This window comes from Dipodomys spectabilis, unplaced genomic scaffold, assembly GCF_019054845.1.
Source record: "Dipodomys spectabilis isolate Male_0828 unplaced genomic scaffold, ASM1905484v1 ptg000002l, whole genome shotgun sequence".
Taxonomy (NCBI): Eukaryota; Metazoa; Chordata; class Mammalia; order Rodentia; family Heteromyidae; genus Dipodomys; species Dipodomys spectabilis.
The window spans coordinates 51,187,116-51,204,067 of NW_024870679.1; the positions used below are offsets into that span (position 1 = coordinate 51,187,116).

The window sequence follows — 16,952 nt, forward strand, 5'->3', positions numbered from 1 at the left end:
CAGTTAGGCCGGGCGCTGGTGGCTCACGCCTGTAATCCTAGCTACTCAGGAGGCTGAGATCTGAGGATCGCGGTTCAAAGCCAGCCCGGGCAGGAGAGACCGTGAGACTCCTATCTCCAATAAACCACGAGAAAACCAGAAGTGGCGCTGTAGCTCAAGTGGTAGAGTGCTCGCCTTTAGCTGAAGAGCTGAGGGACAGCGCCCAGGCCCAGAGTTCAAGCCCCATGACTGACCAAAAAAAAAAAAAAAAAAAAGGTCAGTTAGCTATGGAAATATGGTTCAGTGGTAATGCACTTACCTGGCATGCCTGAGGCTGTGAGTTCCTTCCCCAGCATGAAGATAGAAAAGGAGGACAAAACCACACACACACCACCACCACCACCACCACCACCACCAACAACAACAACAATAACAATTGTCTTGAAAGTGAAAGACCAGCTCTAGGGAGCCAGAAATTTCATAAAGGAATGCTTACTTAGCCAGAGGCCTTGTGTTCACCATAAATAAGGAAATAACGTGGTTAACATGTTTAAAGGCTGATGGAAAGGAAGCCAGCACAGAGGGAGAGAATGAAGCTCCATGAGTAGAAATAATATCCTGAAAGGGATGGGAAGATAGGGGGACGGTGGCATACATTTAAGGTGGGAATCTCCCCACTCCAATGATGATCATTTATGGAAGTGCTCCTTGTTCCATCATCCCACTGATTCACCTCCTCCATCTTCTTTTTCCTCCATCTTCTGGCCAAGACAGAACCTCTCTTGGCCCTGTGAGAACTGAACCAGCAGGAAATCAGGAAACTGAGCCAAACCTTGCCTATGAGCCCAGTATTACTTGGCATGCCTGTGGTTCGTTTTGTTGCCACTGCTAAGGTACTAATATTTAGGAGGCCTTCTGCTCTCCAATAAAGTATTCCATAATACCACCTCTGTGACTCATGCCTGTAATCCTAGCTACTTACCTCCAATAAATCACCAAAAAACCAGAAGCAAAGCTGTGCCTCAAGAGGTAGAGTACCAACCTTGAGCAAAATAGCTAAAGAACAGCTTCCAGGCCCCAGTACTGGCACCAAAAAATTGAAAAGAAAAAAGAAAAAAAAAAAAAGCTTCTTGACTTCCATTCTGTAGCTACATTTAATTGTCATCACACAGGGCTAGGTCAGCATAACCTTTTTTTAATTTTTAATTTTTTTTATTGTGAAAATACTGTACAGAGAGGGGTTACAATTACATGGGCAAGATAATGAGTACATTTCTTTGTTTTTTGGTTTTTGGGTTTTTTTTGGGTCCAGTCATGGGGCCTGAACTCTGGGCCTGGGCGCTGTCCCTCAGCTCTTCAGCTCAAAGCTAGTACTCTACCACTTGAGCCACAGCGCCACTTTCAGCTTTTTTTTTTTTTGCTTATGTGTTGCTGAGGAATGGAACCCAGGGCCTCAGGCATGCAAGGCAAGCGCTCTACCACTGAGCCACCTTCCCAGCCCATATGAGTACATTTCTTATCAAGCTTTGTAGCCTCCTCCTTTGTTTCCCCGTCCCATCCCTTCATATACCCCCCCAGTCCCCCCCACCAAAGTTGTAAAGTCCGTTTTTTTTGACATAATGACTTGTACATCTCATTGTTGCAATGGGTCCTCCTGTATCCCTGTTTTAACAATTTGTTTTTTCCCTTCCCTTCCATATATACCAACATCATATATAGTGAAAGCAGGGGTTATACCATGGGGGAGGGACATACAAAGCAACAAAGATAGACTCTTACAAATATGTTAGAAACAATCGCATGAAAGATCTCTCTCTCTCTCTCTTTTTTTTTTTTGTCAGTCCTGGGGCTTGAGCTCTAGGCCTGGGAGCTGTCCCTGAGCAATTCAGCTCAAGGCTCACAGCATAACCTTTTTAAAAAAATAATTTTATTATTTTTTATGTAGTATAGAGAAATAAAACCCAGGGCCTCATACATGGTAGGCAAGTACTCTACCACTAAGCCACATTCCCAGCCCCAGGATAATTTTTTGTATGGACTACATGTCCATATGGAGACTGTCTCTAAATAAATAACTACAAAAATTACAACAAATTTAGTTGAAGGATTTTTCTTTTTCAAAGACAGGGTCTTTCTAGGTAACCTAGACTGTTCTTCAACTCACCTTGTAGCTGAGGCTGGATTCAAATTCATAATCTTCTTGCCTCTGCTTCTTGTGGGCTGGAATCACAGCTGTATTCCACTGTGCATTGCTAGTTTAAGGAATGTCATTGAGCTGGGTGCAGTGGCCCATGCCTGTGATTCTAGGAGGTAGAAGTCAGAGGATCTCTTCAGCTCAGAAATTAGAGACCAGCCTGGGCAGCACAGCAAGACCCAGTTTCAAATAAAAACTCATTTGGCTAAGTTACTAGATTTCCAAGCTAGATGCTGGTGGCTCACGGCTGTGATCTTAGCTACTTTTTCAGGCTGAGAACTGAGAATCACGATTCGGAGGCAGTCTGGGCAGCAAAGTCCATGAGACGTTTATATACAACCAACCAGCAAAAAGAAATGGAGTTGTGGCATAAGTGGTAGAGTGCCAGCCTTGAGCAAAAAGCTAACCCACAGAGCCCAGGTCCTGAATTCAAACGTCAGGACCAGTACACACACACACACACACACACACACACACACACACACACACACACACCACACACACACACATTTTCAAGTTTCAGGAATCTAATCACTGAAGCTGGACTGGGTATAAAGAACAAGAACAGCCAGGCGCCGGGGCTCACGCCTGGAGGCTGAGATCTGAGCATCGCGGTTCAAAGCCAGCCTGAGCAGGAAACTCCATGAGAACCTTTTTTTTTTTGTCGGTCATGGGGTTTGAACTCTGGGCCTGGGCGCTGTCCTTCAGCTCTTTAGCTCAAGGCGAGCGCTCTACCACTTGAGCTACAGCGCCACTTACAGTTTTCTGGTGGTTTATTGGAGATAGGAGTCTCACAGTCTCTCCTGCCCGGGCTGGCTTTGAACCGCGATCCTCAGATCTCAGCCTCCTGAGTAGCTAGGATTACAGGCGTGAGCCACCAGCGCCCGGCTCCGTGAGACTCTTATCTCCAACAAACCACTGGAAAACTGGCCCTGTGGCTCAAGCGGTAGAGCGCTCGCCTTGAGCTGAAGAGCGCAAGGACAGCACTCAGGCCCATAGTTCAAGCCCCACGACCAACGAAAAGAAAAATGGAACAAGAACAGGCCACGCACCTGTAATCCTAGCTACTCAGGAGGCTAAGATCTGAGGATCGCGGTTCAAAGCCAGGAAAGATACAATTAACCATAAGAAAACTGGAAGTGGCACTGTGGCTCAAAGTGGTAGACAGCTATCCTGGAGAGAAAGAGCTCAGGGACAGTGACCGAGCCCTGAGTTCAAGCCCCAAGAACGACAAAAAAAAAAAAAACAAAAAACAAAAAACAAGAACCGGTACAAGCTGATTGGGTGCTCAGGCGTGTGGCCAAATAGGGGGGCGGTGCCAGGAGCTGGGCCAGAGACTACATCACCCACAAGGCTCCGCAGGGCGCTGCTGACTGACGGAAGTGAGGCCCACGCTAGCGTGATGACGTTGCCAGGGACGCTGGCGCGCGGGATTTAAACTGCGGCGGTTTACGCGGCGCTGAGACGGCTTGGTTGTCAGAGTCGTGTGTTTTTTCGCCCTGGTAAGAGTTTTTTTTCCTGGCAGGCTTCCGGATGTCCATGGACTCTGCGCTTCAGGCCCGCCTGTTCCCTGGTCTCGCCATCAAGATCCAACGCAGTAATGGTGAGGGGCGGGTCCCGAGGCCGGGGGTGGGGGACGCGTGGGCCCTAGGACTTGGGAGCTTGCTGCCCCGCCCCTGAACGGCACGGCCGGGGGCTAGGCTTGGGGATTCCCCCGCCCGCGCGGGCCGCGCGCGTGTAAACACACCGTCCGGGTGTCTGCACTGACAGTCCGTCTTCCCCTACTCTGTGGCAGAACTGCTCCGATTGGGGGCGGGGGTCCCTTTCCTGTCCTCCGACAGGGAAGGCTTTCTCGGTGAAATTGGGGCGTGTAGATTGACTGATTTCCCAAATTCTCCCACACCACTGTGCGTCTGGGGACCCTCGGCCTCCTAGGCCCTTACTCTCTATTCCTTAGCTTTATTGTTCAAGGCTAGTGCTTTACCACGGGAGCCCCTGCTCCACTACCGGCTTTGTGGTGGTTAAATGTAGATTAAAAACTCTCATGGGGGTGGGGGGAGGGTGAGTATGGGAAGGGATGGGAAGGGGAAACAAAGAGGAGGCAACAATGCCTGATAAGAAACGTACTGGTTATCTTGTCCATGTAATTGTAACTCCTCTGTGCGGTAATTCTCACGATAAAAAAAATTAAAAAACTCTCATGGACTTTACTGCTCAAGTTGGCTTTGAACTGCAATCCTCAAATCTCAGTCTCCTCAGTAGCTAGGATTACAGACATGATCCACCGACGTCTGGCAAGACTCTTCAGTAGGGAGAAGTCCTTACCTCATGTAGCTGGGTTTTAAGAACGTTTTCCAACCCACCTCATTGTAAAATACTCTAAAAGGGTGAAGACCCACTGGTCTATTGTGTCTGTTAGACTCTCTGTTTTTGTTTCATTAAAAAAAAAAAAAGAAAGGAAAAAAAATAATTAACTGTCCCTCCGAGGTAAGCTCCACATGGAGAATCTCTGTGGGAACCCAAAGGGAAACTGATAGCTAGATAAAACCCTGTTTTGTTTTGTTTTTTCCTACATAGGCTTAATTCACAGTGCCAACATAAGCACTGTGAATTTGGAGGCTGCTTCTGTTTCAGTGGAATGGACAGAAGGAGGTGCCACAAAAGGCAAAGAGGTAGGTTCTATGAAAATGCTTCTACACATGTAACATCATGTACACCTATTCTGAACTTAGCTTCTGGTGTTTTTAGAAAGCAAAAGATGCTAAAGCCTTGCCCACTCACCAACGCAGGTTCTAAGTGGACAGGAGCAGTAATCACAGTTTGAATAACAAAATCAGCAACCAAAGTGAGGAGACAAGAATATATTTGGTTCTTTTTTTTGTAATTTTTGAGATAACATATATTTGTAATAAGGAAGTTTCACTGTGATATTTCCCTTCATGTACACAGTATACATTCACCTCCTCTGCTATATTTCCAAAAGCATGTATTTTAAAAATTTTATTCTTTTTTTTTTTTTTTTTACCAATCCTGGGACTTGAACATAGTATCTGAGCATTGTCCTTGAGTTTTTTTTTTTTTTTTTTTTTGCTCCTGAGCTTTTTTGCTCAAGGCTAGAACTCTACCACTTGAGCCACAGCACCACTTCTGGCTTTTTTTTTTTGGTCATGGAGCTTGAACTCTAGGCTTGGGCACTGTCCCTGTGCTTTTCAGCTCAAGGCGAGCGCTCTACCGCTTGAGCCACAGTGCCACTTCTGGTTTTCTAGTGGTTTATTGGAGATAAGAGTCTCACAGAGTTTCCTACCTGGGCTGGCTTTGAACCGTGATCCTCAGATCTCAGCCTCCTGAGTAGCTAGGATTACAGCCATGAGCCACCAGTGCCTGGCCTGGCTTTTTCTGTTTATGTGGTACTGAGGAATCGAACCCAGGGTTTTCATTTATGCTACGCAAGTACTCTACCACTAAGCCACATTCCCAGCCCAGCATAGTTTTTCTTTTCTTTCTTTTATTTTTTTTGGTAGGTCGTGGGCCTTAGCTCTTCAGCTCAAGCAGAGCACTCTACGACTTGAGTCACTGCCGGAGCCTAAAGGGAATCCTGATTTAGGGGGCAAGGATGAGGAAAAAGACATAAGACAAAGGATAGGGTTGAGAGGTCTGCAGCTCAAGACTGCAGCCCTGTTTATTTTTAACTTTCCCTAATATATACTATTAGAAGTCAAGAGGTAACATAAGGTTACAATAGTCCAGAAAAACAAGAGAATTTTAGTAAAAACAGAGTGCAGTAAAAACAAGACAAGGTCAACTGGTAAAAAGGAAAACAAACTCTGCAGACATAGCAAAGCAATCTCGGGTACTTGGTTTTTTTGGGGGGGGGGGGGGCGGGGAGGTCCGTTCGTGGGCCTGAACTCTGAGCCTGGGCGCTGTCCCTCAGCTCTTCAGCCCAAGGCTAGCACTCTACCACTTGAGCCACATCGCCACTTCCGGCTTTTTTCTTTTTGCTTATGTGGTGCTGAGGAATCGAACCCAGGACCTCATGCATGCAAGGCAAGCGCTCTACCACTGAGCCACCTTCCCAGCCCTAACCTGGTGTTTTTTAAGTAAGCCAGTTTCTTGTATGTGTCTTTAAATGAGCACCGGGGTCAAGATGACCTTTAAACTTTACTGTCTGTTCCCAACATCTCCCCCATCTTTGTTTAAAGAAGCGAACCCTCCTGTCTTAGGTTGGGTGGGTAGTCTTGTCTGTCTTACCCATCATTGGGACCTTTTTTAGAGCGAAGCTGAAGGCCCTGTCTTAGTTTGGTCAGACTGGCACCCCCTCTTACCTGTCTCTGGCTGCAGTTCCTCTTGGGGGGAATTTATTTATATGTAGCTGGCTGGCTAAACTCATAAGAGAGTTTTGCAGTACATGTATAATACAAGAAAGACAGAAAAACCATCAGCAAAAACATTCCCAGGCCAAGCAATGACATTAGCAATCCTTTAACATAAGTCAGGGAAGGGATATAGCACTGAAATTGTTTAAACAGTTTTTTAGCAGTTTTTGCCACTTTAGAGTCCAGAGACAGGGCTTATTTTAATCTGGCTATTTGTCTGTGCAGTTGAAAAAGATCTAATGATAGGTTTTTATGGTGCCAAATATCATTGAGATATGCTACAAGTTTTTCCCATGAGTAATTTGATTCATTATATATATGAGGGGGTCACAAAAAAAAATCAAGCCTGGCATGACAGCGCATTCGCTGTAAAGTTTGCAGAGCACGGACTTGTTTTCATAAAGATAATACTGACACAGTGCTTCTAGTTTTTGTTTTACCTTGTCATCAACCTGGCCTTGAAAGTGTAGATTGTATTATGAGCAAGCTAATTAAGATAATGGGCAGTTTGTACTTTTTGTGTTAGTGCCACAGCAGCTGCAGCTGCGGAGACAGCTAACGAAATAAAGGCCAAAACATCAGCTACAAGCCAACAAATCGATGAGGGCGCATTAGTTCTTTTAATTGTTTTAGCACCTGAATGCCAGAATCTTTATACCAAGTTTTAGAAATATTTACAGGAAGCATAACAAAAGGTGGTTGTCTAACAATAAGTATGGATTTAGTTATGTTGCTATGCAAGCAATTAGTAAAAGAATAATTAGAGCAGGTAGCATTAAAAAAAATAATTAGCTCCTACAGAAATATTAAATGGTCCATACATAATGACATAGGGTGGTGATATACAACTAATAATTTTTTTTTTTAAAGGATGAATTGGGGCAGGTTATGTTGTTGAGTGCAGCCACCAGCATCCAAACATGATGTTGAGGATGCCCATTCATCCACCACAGTCCAAGATTGTACTTATTAGTAAGATTAGCTCCAGACCAGTCCATTAATTGAGTTAGTTCCAGAAATATTGGTAACAAATGGCTGTACATGCCTGTACCTTATTGGATGAGGCTCTCCTGTAGATTCTACTATTTGTGAAGAATTAATGTAATGGGGTATCATATAGGATGGAGTAGAATTTGCATAAACTGGGTGCCCAGTTGGCAAGTATGTCATCTGCATATTGTACATTTGATTTTTGTCCGGGATCCAAATTTTATGAGTCATGGATAGCATTATAATACAGACTGGAATGGAGCCTTTAGAGCTGGTGGTAAAGCTTAAAGGAGTTCCAATGCCTGAAGCTGAGATATCTCCCATCTTGGTATGCTAGATGAAGGGATGGGGAGTTGTACTGTATGTTGATCTATTGACGTGAATGAGTACTTTAACTCCCTCCCAAGTTGTAGGGTGCACAGTCGGGGGATCCGGCACGTAAGCCCAATGTGTCAGGGTTTGTGTCATCTGAATGAGCCTCCACAATCCTAACTCAATTCTCAGGCAACCACCAGGATTTATTTTCTTCCTGCAAAAAAACACAAACAGCCGGGCGCTGGTGGCTCACGCCTGTAATCCTAGCTACTCAGGAGGCTGAGACCTGAGGATCGCGGTTCAAAGCCAGCCCGGGCAGGAAAGACCGGGAGACTCCTATCTCCAATAAACCACCAGAAAACCGGAAGTGGCGCTGTAGCTCAAGTGGTAGAGCGCTCGCCTTGAGCTGAAGAGCTGAGGGACAGCACTCAGGCCCAGAGTTCAAGCCCCATGACTGACAAAAAAAAAAAACACAAACATGTCCTCGACCCCATGTTAAAACCAGATTGGGCCTGTGCCAATCACCTGTTAAAGGATCCTTCCACTTAACTTGGGCAAAAGCTCTTTGCTCTCTTTTTTTCCCAAAACCGCTGTGCTGTGGAAAGGCCATTACAATCTAAACTTAAAAAATTTAGTACAAATAAAGCATGAGAAGAATCTTAACAGGAGAGAAGGGGTATAATTCCCCCCTTTTAATTTAAAAATTTGGTGTTTTAACAGCCCGTTGGCTTGCTTAACAATTTCTTGTCCTTGAGGATTATAGGGAATACCTGTAGAGTGAACAATCTGGTAAGATTTACAAAAAATTTGAAAAGCTTGTCAGACATATCCTGGACCATTATCAGTTTTAATATATTTAGGAAGTCCTATAGTGGCAAAGCAGTGTAGGGAATGAGCAATACAATGTTTGGTAGTCTCCCCGGTAAGAGGAGTAGCCATAATAAAATTAGAGTAGATATATGGTAACATGGACAAAACAAAGCCATCCAAAAGATGGAATCAGGCAGGAGTTTAGTCTACTTTTTCCATGGTGGAGGTGGTCAGGGTAAAGATGTAGATTTTCTCCAGGTGACTGTCAGGCTGTAGCAGCAGCAGCAGCAGGGTCTCTCAGTGCTCCAAGGGACTGTCACACCTCGTGCTGAGCTATAAATTTCTACACAGACTGGTTAAGGATACAAGTAATACATAGGTTTGGCAGGCTGTGGCCCCACTAGTTTTTAAGATTATTTAGACGGTAGCCCAGGACAATTTACCAAGATGACAATTTTTTAACTAGATAGTTCTTTTAATAAGACTGATTTTCTAGGCAGATATAGAGGGCTCAGGCCTGTACTACTATTTTCCTGTCTATTTTGTCACTTTTTTTTTTTTTAATGACTCTGGTCCTTGTTCTAAAAAGGGGATGATGGGCAAAGATTTATCTTCTGTAACTTCTTCAAGCTGACTCAGGGGTGTTGATCCTACCTAGCCAGGAACCTATAACCTTAGTCTATTTTACAAAGAGGTTACCAGGGTTAGATGTCATTAAGAACAATATTTTAACTTTTGACAAATGCACAGACCTTTTTCCCTGGTTACAGCAGTGTAAGAATTACAATCACCATCACTGTACCAAGAAGCTAGACTTAACACCTTTATGACTTTTAAAAACATATCTTAATTGTAGAACATCATTGAAAGTAAGTCACATTATACAAATATACATATATATATATATATTTTTATTTTTGGGTCCAGTCGTGGGGCCTGAACTGGGGCCTGGACGCTGTCCCTCAGCTCTTCAGCTCAAGTCTAGCACGCTACCACTTGAGCCATAGCACCACTTCCGGCTTTTTTTTTCTGCTTATGTGGTGCTGAGGAACTGAACCCAGGGCCTCATGCATGCAAGGCAAGCGCTCTACCACTGAGCCACCTTCCCAGTCCCTACAAATATATTTTTTAACCCTCTTTTTAAGTCCAAGGGGCAGTTTTAGCAATACTAATCAGATCGTCACATCACTGATTTTTACCATCATGTTTCTAGTATTTATCTGTAGAGAAAAAGGACAGAACAAAGATGGGCCACTTGGCCCCTCCTATAGAATTGGCACGCACCCAATCCAACTCTTTAGGGTTAGATGAACTGCGTTTGTGCCAGCTTGCCCCCTTTTACCATGCGTGGACTCCTCCCATGGCCCGTCCCACCATGTATGCCAGCTGAACTGCATTTTTGTCTGTTTATCCCTTACCCCTAAAGATAGGTCTTTTGTTGACTTTTAAGTTTTTTCCTTTTCTTATCTCTTGGTTTTTGAATGAAAATACACAGTTTTAGACAGGCAGAACAGGTAATGTCTTTGACAGCATTAAACAAACTTTTATATTTAAACTTCTAATATTTATCCCCAAATTTTAGCCAAGGGAACTAAATTTTAAACAGCCAATGCATTTTTGTTAATCCAGATAACTTGATTACAGTGTAAACAGTCTTATGTATTTTAAAATACCAGATTTTTTAATTTTTTAAGTTAAAGAATCCTTAAAAATGGGCCTGGGAAGGTGGCTCAGTGGTAGAGCACTTGCCTTGCATGCCTAAGGCCCTGGGTTAGATTCCTCAGCACCACATAAGCAAAAAGAAAAAAAGCCGAAAGTGGCACTGTGGGTCAAGTGGTAGAGCGCTAGCATTGAGCTGAAGAGCTGAGGGACAGCACCCAGGCTCAGAGTTCAGGCCCCACGACCGGACGCAAAAAAAAAAAAAAAAAATCCTTAAAAAATCATTTAAAGGGCTGGGAAGGTGGCTTAGTGGTAGAGCGCTTGCCTTGCATGCCTGAGGCCCTGGGTTCGATTCCTCAGCACCACATAAGCAAAATGTAAAAAAGCCGGAAGTGGCGCTGTGGCTCAAGTGGTAGAGCGCTAGCCTTGAGCTGAAGAGCTGAGGGACAGCGCCCAGGCCCAGAGTTCAGGCCCCACGACTGGACCCAAAAAAAAAAAAAAAATCATTTAAAACAATGTGAAAATTCTTTAAAATTTTTGGTAATGTCCAAACCTCATAACCTTTTGAATTTTAAACTTAAATTCACCCAATTGTTACAGCATGTTGACAATTCTTATCTTGAACATGTTCACAAACACATACAAAACACACACAGATCTTGAAGTAGGCCAAAATCAAAATCAGTTGTACGTACATTTAGAACTGGTACCAATTCTAAAACAGAACTAGACAAGACAACAACCAAAGGCTAAGTTGGGGGCTAATGGGCCCCCAGTTTATCCCTACCTCAGAAAACATAGAAAACACACCGAAGTAAACAAGACAAACAAGTGGCCACAAAGACAAAATCAGGTCTCAGTGAATGGGGCGACATCTCACCTCCATTCACAAGTGGGATTCAAATCCACTTATCAGGGGACTCGAACCCCCTCTACTCACCTCCGGAGGATTTTTTTTTTAGATTCCTGTAAATGTTGACCCAGGGGCCTTTTAAGGTAGAGAATTCCCAGTCATCTTGGGGCAAGGGAAAGAAGTCCCTAGTGGCCGTCCCTTCAGACTGACAGGTTCTCCCCCATGCTCAGACCACCTGGGCCAAGGCCCAAGGCTAAGATCTTTCAGGTGTCACTTGCAGGTGGTCAGTGGCAGTTTCATCAGCTGCAAGTTTCCCTGCCGGCCATTCTAAGTTATTGTTAGATCCTCCAGGTTTCTCACCCCCAACACCCCCTCTACTTCTGGATCCAGAGAGGGTGGAGAAGGTGGCAGTGAAGGGTAGAAAGGGGGGTCAGTTTAAAGTGTAAGTAAAAAAGAAGGAACTAGAGAGAAACAGATATTAAGGGGGTGTTAGCCAGTCTCTTCCAGGCTCTCGCATCAGGATGAATCTGAGAGGAGAACCATTCCAAGAATTCCAGAATACATACACACAAACATTGAGACAAAACACATTTGCATGCGCGTTGTAGACTGTCAGACAGAAAGTGCCGGGATACAGACGGGCCCAAATGTCCGCACTAGTAGATAGTTTACCCTGATGTGCTCAGGACCTGAGTTTAAACCCCAAGATGAACAACAACAAAAAAGTCTCATGGACTTTACTGCCTGGGCTGGCTTTGAACTAGGATTACAGGCATGAGCCACCAGAGCCCAGCTTATATGGTGGCTAATCTGTTTAACTCAGGACCTTGTATTTGTTAGTCAGGTGATCTCCAGTGGTAGAGCTCTCTTTTTGCTTTATTTTTTCAAGCAGGGTCTTTCATTTTTGCCCCAGCCAATCTGCGTTATAGTCTTCCTACTTATGATTTCTATATGTGATAACAAGTATGTACTACCATTCCCAGTATACTGGTTGGGTGTGGGTCTACTAGCTTTTTGCTCAGGTTGGCTTCAAACTGCAGACTTTCTGTCCTCTGATCTCTACCTCCTAAGTTGATGGAGTTACCAGTGTGAGCCACCATGACTATCAAGAAATATCCGCCGCCCTCCCCCCCCTTTTCCTGCTGATACTTGAACTCAGGGTCTCATGCCCTTTGTCAGTTTTTCCACTAATAGCTGGTGCTCTAACCTGCCTTCAATTCCAGTTTTTTGCTAGTTAATTGAAGATAAGAGTCAAAGATTTGCATAGAATGAAAATACTCATCATTGCCTGGCTTCAAACTGCAATCCTCAGATCTCAGACTCATGAGTAGGTAGGATTATAGACATGAGTTACCTGCACTCAACTAAGAAATTATGTCTTTTTTTTTTTGGTCGGTCATGAGCTTGGACTCAGGGCTTGGGCACTTTCCTGAGTTCTTTTGCTCAAGGCTAGCACTCTACTACTTTGAGCTATAGAGCACCACTTCTGGTTTTCTGGTGGTTAATCAGAGATAAAAGTCTCAAGGACTTTCCTGCCTGGGCTGGTTTTGAACAGCAATCCTCAGATCTCAGCCCCCTGAATAGCTAGGATTGCAGGCATGAGCCACTAGAGCCCAGCTGAAATGTATATCTTAATCCCAGTACTCTGGAAATTGAAGCACGAGGATCACAAATGTCTCCCCAGGTTACATAGTAAGATTTTGTCCCAAAACAACAACAAACAAAACAATTACACACACATATATTTTTTGGAGTGGGGAGGTCTCAGCTCAAATATTCGCATTGGAATAAGGGCTAAACTTTTTCCCCCTGTGCTGGAGAGCTATCCCAAAGCCTCACCCACATTCTGCTTTTAGTTGTATCCCCATCTTCAGAGCCTTTTTTTTATTATTATTAGTATTATTATAAAGGTATTGTACAGAGGGGTTACCATTTCATGAGTCAGATAAGTACATTTCTTTCTGTCTTTTTTTTTTTTTTTTGGTCAATTGTGGGCTTGAACTCAGGGCCTGGGCACTGTCCTTGAGCTTCTTTTGCTCAAAGCTAGCATACCCTTGTAGCCTTATCTGGTCGTCTTTCTCCTTCATACTCTTGTTCTTTTCCCCCAGGATGTTCAGTATAACATGGATTAGTGAGTCAGTCTCACCTAGTGTTCCATGTTGTTTATGCTCTCTGTACTTTGAGGACTAGAAATGGGGAAACATGTGGACTAAGGGTCTACAGCTATATAAGAAATGTGAAGAAGCTGGGCACCGGTGGCTCACGCCTGTAATCCTAGCTACTCAGGAGGCTGAGATCTGAGGATCGCAGTTCAAAGCCAGCCCAGGCAGGAAAGACCGTGAGACTCCTATCTCTAATAAACCACTAGAAAACCGGAAGTGGCACTGTAGCTCAAGAGGTAGAGCGCTCACCTTGAGCTGAATTTCTGAGGGACAGCGCTCAAGGCCCAGAGTTCAAGCCCTATGACCGAACAAAAACAAACAAAAAAAAAAGGGTTGGGAATGTGGCTTAGAGGTAGAGTGCTTGCCTAGCATTCATGAATCTCTGGGTTCGATTCCTCAGCACCACATAAACAGAAAAAGCCAGAAGTGGTGATGTGGCTCAAGTGGTAGAGTGCTAGCCTTGAGCAAAAAAAGCTCAGTGACAGTGCCGAGGCCCTAAGTTCAAGCCCCAGGACTAGTCCCCCCCAAAATAAGAACAGAAATGTGATTACTAAAGCACCTGACAGCTTTGCAGCAGTGTTTCATGCCTTATCCTATCTACTCCTTTGTAGACTTATCTTTTTTTTTTTTTTTGTCAGTCATGGGGCTTGAACTCTGGGCCTGGGCGCTGTCCCTCAGCTCTTCAGATCAAGGCGAGCGCTCTACCACTTGAGCCACAGTGCCATTTCCTAGACTTCTCTTTCCTGTTACAGTTTGAACTCACTGATGGCTAAGGTGATATGTACCTTAATCTATCTTTGATTAACTTATCTTTGCATGCTACTATCTTATTTGTGCCTAATGTTTGAATAGGCAAGTTAATAAACTTGCCTGTAAAACTAAGTAAATAATAGATTTTTAAAATTTATTTTTTATTGTTTTGGTCAGTCATGGGGCTTGAATTCTAGGCCTGAACACTGTCCCTGAGCTCTTTAGCTCAAGGCAAGCGCTCTACCACTTGAGTCACAGTGCCACTTTGGTTTTCTGGTGGTTTATTGGAGATGTCTCATGGAGACTTTCCTGCCCAGGCTGGCTTTGAACCACAATCTTCAGATCTCAGCTTGCTGAGTAGCTAGGATTACAGGTGTGAGCCACCAGCTCCTGGTGTAAATATAAATTTTTATATCCTAGAGTAAATGCTTTAGCTCTGACACATTTCAAAATATAACAAAATGGGACTCATTTGCTGGCTTTCTTTCTCTGTGAAGAAACAAACCCAGGGCCTCAAACATGCTAGGCAAGCACTTTACCACTGAGCTACATCTCTAGCACAGCTTAGTGTGTTTGAACCTGCTATAAAGTTATGCTGGTGAAGTTTGAGTTGTTCCTGAAGGATTGCAAGACTGATGATGTAAACCAAGAATTGTGACCTCGGTGCAGGTGTGAGTAGGAAGCTGTGACTGGGGAAGAAATTTCTGGATCCAGTAGAAAATGTAGATAGACTTAGGTAGCAGCTTTCTGAAACTTGTTCCTGCCCGTAAGATCCTGAAGGGCCTTCTGTTTTGACAATCTCCAGTCACTTAGAACTTGTTTCCTCCTTTGTGTCAGCCAGCAATAAGTGATCCTGTGTCCCACCAGATTCTCACCACCTAGCGATTGGTAGAGTCGAGTGGCCTAGATCTATCGAGGAATACCTGACTGTTTGCCTGCCTGTCTTCCTTCCTCTTTACTTCCCTCTCATCACTGACAGACTACCTTTGGCTTGGATATCAGAATCTCATAGCCATCTAGATGGTAAATCGTTATTAAAGATTATTTGTTTTGGTGGGTGCTGGTGGCTCACACCCTGTAATACTAGCTACTCAAGAGGCTGAGATCTGAGGACCGAGGTTCAGAGCCAGCCCAGGCAGGAAAGTCCCTATGACTCTTATCTCCAAAAAAACCACCAGAAAATTGGAAGTGGCACTGTGGCTCAAGTAGTAGAGTGCTCACCTTAGGCTCAGAGTTCAAGCCCCATGACCCACCCCCCCTAAAAAAAAAAGGATTATTTGTTTTATACTTATTAGAATTTAAGGTAATATTTGAATGGAAAGGTAGCCTTGAATTCAGAGGTATATTTAGATTGAACACTGAGTTGTTTACTGAAACTCTTACTTGCTCCTTATAGATTGATTTTGATGATGTGGCTGCAATAAACCCAGATCTCTTACAACATCTTCCCTTACACCAGAAGGACAATTTGCCACTGCAGGAAAATGTAACCATCCAGGTAGGTACTAGTCATCTGGCTGTAGCTAATGATCTAGAACTGCATTTACTGGTTCTTTGCTGATTTGATTTCTGGAATCTGCCTAGAGCTTCGGCACAGCACTCGGCTCTATTGAATTAATAAGAGCCAATATATATATTGGTGGTTTGTTTTGTTTTTCAGAAACAAAAGCGCAAATCAGTCAACTCCAAAATTCCTGCCCCAAAAGAAGGTAAAAAGTTTTTACTGTAATTGTTATTGCATTTGTGCTAGATGAGATGATACTAGGGCTCAGAGTTGTGGAAATTGAAGCAGATTTGTTGCTCCAATTTCAGCATGTGGCTTGTATATGAACTCTGTCTTTGTGTGCCAAGTATGGCAGGTGGAATATTGGTGTTTGAATGTAGTACTTGAACTTGCAAAGAAATGCCTACCATGTGAGCCTCATGGGCAACTCCCAAGAATCTTTTTGTCTGTATATGTGTGCATGTGCTAGTACTAGGGCTTGAACTCGGCCTGAGCATTGTTTTTTTTTTTTTTGTCAGTCATGGGACTTGAACTCAGAGCCTGGGAGCTGTCCCTGAGCTTTTTCACTCAAGGCTAGCACTTTACTACTTTGAGCCAAAGCGCCCCTTCGGGTTTGCTGGTGATTAATTGGAAATAAGTCTCACTGACTTTCCTGCCCAGGCTGGCTTTGAACCTTGATCTTCAGATCTCAGCTTTCTGAGTAGCTAGTATTACAGGCAGGAGCCACCGGCACCCATCTCTGAGCATTATTCTTTAGTTTTTTCCACACAAAACTAGCACTCTAGTTTATCTTAATCCCAGCTACTCAGGAGGCTGAGATCTGAGGATCAAGGTACAAACCAGCCTGTGTAGGAAAGTCCAAGAGACTTATCTCCAATTACCCACCGAAAAAAGTTAGAAATAGACATGTGGTTCAAGTGGTAGAGTTCTAGCCTTGAGCGAAAAAGTTAAGGGACAGTGAATATCCAGGCTCTGAGTTCAAGCCCCAATTCTGGCATAAAAATAAATAAAAATACAACAAAGAAAAAAACCCTGCAAGATGACAAATTATTTGTGAAATAAGAAAACTACCATAGTTGTTCTTGTGAAATAAATGGATTATAGACACTTCTCAATTTAACAATGGGTTATCTCCTGACATGTGCATTAAGTTGAAAATAACTATAAAGTCAAAACTGCACTTAAAATACCTAGCCTCAGGAACATCATAGCTAAGCAACATAGTACACTTTAGGGTATGAGTTGCCTATCTTTGTGATCTCATGGCTCAGTGAGAGCTGCAGCCTGCTGTTCCTGCCCAGTGTCTTAAAAGAGTATTGTACAGCATATAGGTAGCCTGGGAAAAGATCAAAATTCAGTATCT

The 16,952-nt window shown here is 43.8% G+C and overlaps 1 protein-coding gene across 1 annotated transcript in view; it reads left to right on the top strand.

The window, feature by feature from the left end:
• The first annotated feature begins 3,633 nt into the window (after positions 1 to 3,633).
• Kif2c (kinesin family member 2C) overlaps positions 3,634 to 16,952 on the top strand; it is a 35,478-nt gene continuing 22,159 nt past the window's right edge. Inside the window, exons 1-4 of the mRNA XM_042677536.1 lie at positions 3,634 to 3,776; positions 4,751 to 4,845; positions 15,482 to 15,583; positions 15,746 to 15,794. Of these exons, the coding sequence (XP_042533470.1) occupies positions 3,707 to 3,776; positions 4,751 to 4,845; positions 15,482 to 15,583; positions 15,746 to 15,794 (316 nt within the window). The 5' untranslated portion in view covers positions 3,634 to 3,706. The remainder of the gene's footprint in view (positions 3,777 to 4,750; positions 4,846 to 15,481; positions 15,584 to 15,745; positions 15,795 to 16,952) is intronic.